Source organism: Triticum dicoccoides, chromosome 1B (assembly GCF_002162155.2).
Source record: "Triticum dicoccoides isolate Atlit2015 ecotype Zavitan chromosome 1B, WEW_v2.0, whole genome shotgun sequence".
NCBI lineage: Eukaryota > Viridiplantae > Streptophyta > Magnoliopsida > Poales > Poaceae > Triticum > Triticum dicoccoides.
In genome coordinates, this window is record NC_041381.1 from 142,130,282 (window position 1) to 142,136,761 (window position 6,480).

General features: G+C 40.8%; 1 protein-coding gene and 1 long non-coding RNA gene across 2 annotated transcripts in view; both read left to right on the forward strand.

The window, feature by feature from the left end:
- Positions 1 to 481, forward strand: part of LOC119323847 (aspartic proteinase-like) — a 4,670-nt gene extending 4,189 nt beyond the window's left edge. The window contains exon 12 of the mRNA XM_037597557.1: positions 27 to 481. Coding sequence (XP_037453454.1) covers positions 27 to 119 — 93 coding nt within the window. The 3' untranslated portion in view covers positions 120 to 481. The remainder of the gene's footprint in view (positions 1 to 26) is intronic.
- A 209-nt stretch (positions 482 to 690) lies between these two features.
- On the forward strand, positions 691 to 3,738 carry LOC119323854. Its single transcript, XR_005156542.1, has 4 exons — positions 691 to 1,010; positions 2,326 to 2,376; positions 2,470 to 2,603; positions 2,753 to 3,738. It is a non-coding gene; the product is annotated as an uncharacterized LOC119323854 (long non-coding RNA).
- Positions 3,739 to 6,480: the final 2,742 nt, after the last annotated feature.

Sequence of the window (6,480 nt, forward strand, 5' to 3'; positions counted from 1 at the left end):
CTTTCAGTGCAAAACTTGCCATGAACCCTTGCAGGATTCTCGGGGATGTCTTCATGGGCGCTTACCACACCGTGTTCGACTTCGGCAAGGACAGAATCGGGTTCGCAGAATCGGCTTGAGGAGTCGAGAGCACTATGACGTTTCTGAAGATCTCCACGTACGTATCCTAGAATTTGGGTATCTTCGACATGGGAGCCCTGCTGTAAACGAATTGATAGGTAAAAAGCTGAAACAAAAGAGAGAGCCTTTTATTTCTTTCTTAAACAAAGAATAAATGGATGCTTCAACTCTGAAGACAAAAAAGGCACGTTTGTATCCAGTATAGCTGTTGCTGTCTAATGAAGAATGGAGTGCTTGCATGGTGAAAACTTAGAGTAAACAGGCAACACATGGTTTGTAAAAAGGTTTATTGTATTTGTAAAACATACGACGATGTAACAATCAATTGAATATAGTATGCTTCTTTCTGGAGTGTTTCTTCTGTATTTCGCTACAAATCGAACGTCAGATTTTTTTTATCATGGCAAATCGAACGTTTTTCATGATCTTCCTTTGGTCTTTTTTTTTTTGGCGATTCTTCAGGTATTTTGTGTTAAAGCGTGTGTTTCTCTGTACATCTGGTTGTTAGTTGTGTAGATATGTTCAGGTTAGTTGTGTAGTTATGTTCAGATCAAGCAGTGTTGTTGTAGATGCTCTTGCTGGGTTTCTCCCTAGGCCGCTGCCTTCCAATGTCGTGCGGCCAGACAGCACCCCGCTGCTGGCTCTTCATCTCTTCGCCGGCGGTGCAACTCCCGCCGCCGTCGGGACACCCGCGCTGCCGCCTCCCCGTTAGGGCCACACGCGCTTCGACCTCCTCCCGCCTCCCAGCCGGTGGCGGCAGCGCGCGCCAGCAGACCCGGCCGCGCCTCGTAGCAGCACACACGATACCTCCGCCGCCGCCCCCTACCGCCAGGACCGTCCGGAGGGACGCCGTGACGGGGCTCGCTTTCCTCCTCTTCGTGCTCGGCCTGGTATGCCTCTGTTATTTGGGGAATTTGTCCCTTGTGTCTTAGCAAGTTACCAGCAGATCTGTCAAGTTTCAGCACACTTTAACATTTCACTCGCATTGAGCTATCGGCTCTTGATTGCTCGATAGACCCATGCAGTGGTTAATTCCTGACGATGGTGTAGAAGATAAATGCGTGCAAATTCTGCAGTTTTTCACATTGGTTGGATTGTTCGGTTGCAACAAAATTGAAGGGGATTGAAGTGGATTGGGGTGGATTAAATCCCATAAAAGTCAAATCTCACTCACCCCCACCCACCCGCACAGAAGAGGTTTAACTGAATAAGGCCTAACTGGATTGACCTCATACCTAGTTGAGCACAAGTTTCCATGTTGCAAGGAGCCAAAGAATGTATCAACTTCCTGGACGAATGGACTTTGTCTGAAATATTAAGGGGCTTGGTACTTTGGGATCTTGATGGATATGATAGCACAAGGTTTGAAGTCACAGATTAGCCGAGAGCCTGTTAGATAGTACTCCTTCCCTACGATGCTTAAGCATTTTTAGTTAGTACTTAGTACAACTGTACAAGTGTAGAACTTGCAGCCCTTTGTGAGTTGTTGACGACTCTAAACTGGTACCAAAATAGATGACTCAACACAATAGATGACTCAACTTTGTACTAACTTTAGTACAAAATTGAGTCATCTATTTTGGAACGGAGGGAGTATCTTACAATAAGCTTGCAAAAGTTTAAAAGTTCCTTATCAGTGCGGCTATGTTGGAACTGGAAACTGCATGGTATCTATTGGTTGTTCAGATAAGTTTCTACTGAAGTTGAAAATTAACACCCTCCCCCCTGCAGGTTGCTGTGCATTTCGCCTCGTTGTTCCTTATTTGGTTCCACTCTGTCATTTATTGTTCTTTTGATCTTTGCCACTTTCAAATTCCACCGTCCAATCCTTTCCCTCACTCCATAAGGAATTAAGGTTGTACAGATGCTCACTCAAAGATAATCGTTGAAAGAAAATAATGTCGCCACCCTGCATTTGTCCTTATGTGCTGAAATGGCTCGGTGAAATATGAAGCTAGTTTCAGCTCGTCCTGTACGGATGCTAGCCTGTAGTAGAATTGGCCATTCAGTTCAAATGGTTGCTAAATATTTGGTCATACTGAGTTATAGTTGTGGCAGTTTTCTCATGCGTCGCTCGCTTGTATGCTGTAGTAGAGTGCTGTAATCCTAGGCCATTCTGCATCTATTGTTTGTCATGGTCAAAGTTCATTCTAATCCTTGCACACACTGCTAATCGATAGAGTTCAACTTTCCTCCTAATGTCAGGTGATCAGCTCAGCTCTATCACTAGTTATCGTCTCATTTCCAGCATGGAGAGTGAGTAAATCGTCTCAATAAATGCTATATATTCCTCATGAACTCAAAAATACTCTTTCACCAATACATCTTGTTCTTGTTCATTGTGAATAGGCTCTGTAGCAGATGGAAATCGCAGCTCGTAAATTGTCAAAATTAGCAGCACAAGAGGTACCCGGAACTATATCGTCACTAAAGCTGTCATTCATGGAGATCAACGATCTAACCAGCCAACTAAAGAAAATTAGGTAACTTTCATTAGTTTTCCAAATATCATTGAGAAGAACTACTCCCTCTGATCCATATTAACTGTCGCTGCTTTATGTACTAAAGCGGTGACAATTAATATGGATATGAGGGAGTAGGTTATAATTCTATTTCCTTTTGATACATGCAGGCACATTTTCACAACAAATAGATCTGGGAAGGATAGATGACTAATGTGGCAGCATGATCACGGACTGAATTCTTTAATCTGTAGTGATGTCTTAGTTCTTACTACTTTGTTAGATTATTACTTGTACTTCACCATGCCCGGCAAGTGTTCAGTGAAATGACCGTGCTAAATTTTTTTGTCCCTTCTTCTTTGAAGCAATGGATTCAGATATGGCACTATGTTGAGTCCTCCAACGATTCGTCCGACAAGGATGACTACACAAATGAAACAGTGATGATGCAGGAAATCCATACAGACGCGGAGTGTGCGGAGGAGCACGTTCTTGATATCAAAGGATCGGTCAAGGGTCATCAAGTGCTCAACCGCAACAGTGCACACAACCATTTGAAGTTAATGGACGATTATGTTGCCCCGGATGCCCTATCATCTGACAATTTTCACTGGCGCTTTCGGATGCGAAAAAAGAATCTCTTTGATAGTCTCTACCATGGCGTCCGGTCCTTTGATGACTACTTCATCTTGAAGAAGGATGTCGTAGGAAAGATTGGATTCTCTTATCACCAAAAGTGCATGGCTGGATGCGAATACTTGCATATGGCATGGCCGCAGATTCGGGGGACAAATACCTCGGAATGTCCGAGAGCACATGCGAATACACCATGGTCAGATTTGCTACTGCAGTGGTCGAGGTGTTTGGACCTTGGTACTTGAGAGAGCCAACTGTTGTAGACAGTGAGATGCTCCTAGCAATGCCCGAAGCAAGAGGGTGGCCAGGTTTGCTCAGATCTCTTGATTGCATGCACCGGAGATGGAAGAACTGCACAAAAGCTCTATAATGGCAATATCAGGGCCATGTTAAGAAGTCCACCATCCTTCTTGAAGCAACATTCTTGAATCAGTTTGTGAGATCCCAAAATTTAGAATTTTGAATCATTAATCATTTAAATAGGATTAATTTAAAATTTGCTTGTGTTGCTTGCCTTTAGTTAAAATTGACTAGGATTTACCCAAGTTAAATGAATATTTACATTGGGAGGGAGTAAAAGGACTTCCCTAAATATTCATTTTTCATATTTAATTGGATCTTATTTGGATTTCAGTATTTGAAACAAATCCAACTCAAAACTAAAATAAAATGAGAGAAGGCAATATGACCTCTTCAATATAAAAAAATTGGAAATGTTTTAAATATTATTTGATCTTTTGTTTGGCAGTTTAAAAAGCTTTTGGGAATTATTTATATCCCTAGTATTATATTTAGGGAATATTTATAAAGCTCAAAATAGAAAATATAAAAATATTATATGTACTTGTATTTCTTTTTTGGGCCAAAAAAATGTTCACTATTTTCTATATTATTGTATACACTTTTGTGAGTGCAACGATCTTCATCAAACGTACCAAGCAAGTCACACCTTGTTCATACTCCATTCTGTTATTTTTCTATGCATTTAGTTCTATATCACATTACTATATTATGCACGTGTAGGAAAATTATGGTAGTATGTTATTGCTATAGGCAAATTTTCTGAAGAGCATATTTGATTGCACACAGCCAGATTAGATCAATGGTCAGCATCAGTAATAGTATGGCAGCAGAATTTTAACTTGCCTAAAATAAAATCTACTGTTTGGTGAGAAAATGTAGCAAATGAAACCTCAAGCAGATTAAACATTTACTACAGTGCATGGACTCGTAACTACAGAATTACCAGGCCATCAGTAACAGCTCGGCAGAACATGAGAAAATGTCAAGACAAGGATCACCATTTTCAGAAAATATAAACAGTGAGCATACTACAGAAGTTAGAAGCAATGTAAACAGTGAGCATACAGCTAGCTCTACTTGTCACCAACTAGGATAATTACTGATGCTTCACATTCACTTCCATGTCAATCACTTAAGTGGAGATAAAACTGAAACTTCCTTGCTATAACAACCACAGCATATTAACAAAAATGAGCGATGCAGCACTATACCTACTAGGAAAATCGATCAACACGCACACATTTATCAGAATTCGACACAATATATATGTATCCCACATGACTGAGTTACATGTGTGGATGTGCTTCCATACAGCCAGCAATCAAGACATCCTCATGTCCATTAAGCAAGACAGGACTTGCACGAACGGTTGAATATGAAAGATATCCTCGAGAAAATATCTCCCGCGGCCTGCAGTGAGAGAATAGAACAAATTATCCAACTGCACAGCATATTCCTATTCTTGTCTAGCTATTAAAACGTAAAACAGAAAACAATTATCAGGTATTCATAGTCTAAAATCTGCTGCTTATACTATTTACCTGTATCAACATGTACTGATAAAATGCCATGGATATTTGCACAGCTATCAAGCAAAACATCATCATATATAACTTCCATATTTGCACAGCTATCAACTAAAGCAGCATTATATATCAACCCAGCATTTTTTTAAGAATCTTCGACTAACAGAAATAATTCTTTAGGATAGTGCTAACCAGATCTCTGTAGCCAAATAATAAGAGCCTGAGTCATGTCCAAATTATCACAATCAGAGAACCAACATTATCCTTTTTGCTTACTAGTATCATCATATATGCAAAACACATGGGTAAGCAACCTGGAAATATTCACGCATTTCATCATGATGGCAAAGAAGTAGTGGTCTTTACCTTGATCAAAACAGGAGAGAAGTTACTTCATTGGCTAATCCTATTCCATTCTAGCCGGTGCATGCAGAGTCAAATTCCAACTAATAGTATCATCATTTTAAGATCTGCAACCTCCTCTTACTGCACATACAACAAAGGTCACTGATTAGCCCGCTGAGCTGCTCTGTCCCCTCTACCGGGATGGGATGGTTTATGCGCTTGTCCCGATGAAGCTTAGGATCCGATAGAAACACGGGGTCAACTATTACAACACAAGGGGTATGCATTGCTCGCAGTTACACTAGCATTGCTCACATAAGAATATGAACAAGAGAAAGTATTTGACAAGCATTGCTCACAACAGAATGTAAATTTTATAAGATCTAAACGGATAACCTTAGTATTGCACATTTAAGTTGGCACTGCTTATTTCGAAAGAAAGCTGAAGAAATATGGGTAAACATCCACTAAATCAATTAGGGAACATGTGACTCATGGTATTTAACACAAACAGGTTCAGCAAATATTATTGGTTGACCAAAGTCCATCAGGAAACATGTGCAACAAAGAAAAACAGAAAAGCAAGTCATTTTGCAGAGAAGTAGAAGTCAACCAAAGAAATTTCTAATCTTCTGTAAAGCACTTACGCAATCAAATACAGAATAATGGAATCTCAGTTTACCTACTTTCTTTTTGAAAGATCCAGACCTTCTGGCTTTTCATTGGCTTAGCAGGGGAGAATTACAAAAGTTTTGTGATCAACTGATCAGACACAAGAAAATAAAGAAAGTGGGTTACAGAGGCGTAGTAGGAGGTAGCAGGACTACACTCTCCACAACAAAGGATTAGCCTATTCCTCGCGTTGTATCCCCGAAAGGGGGCGCTATGGCATGTGCTCCGGCGAGTCTCCATTGTTCGATATCTCTCCGGCAGGCCTCCATTATACTGCGTGCACTCGGTGTCTTTTTTCTGAATGTGCATCTGTTTCTCTCAAGCCTGATTTGCCAGGTGACCAATGCCACCATCGTCTTGACTCCTCTTCTTTCCCGTGGCGCCGCGGAGTTTAGGATTGCGGTGATAGCCTCCGT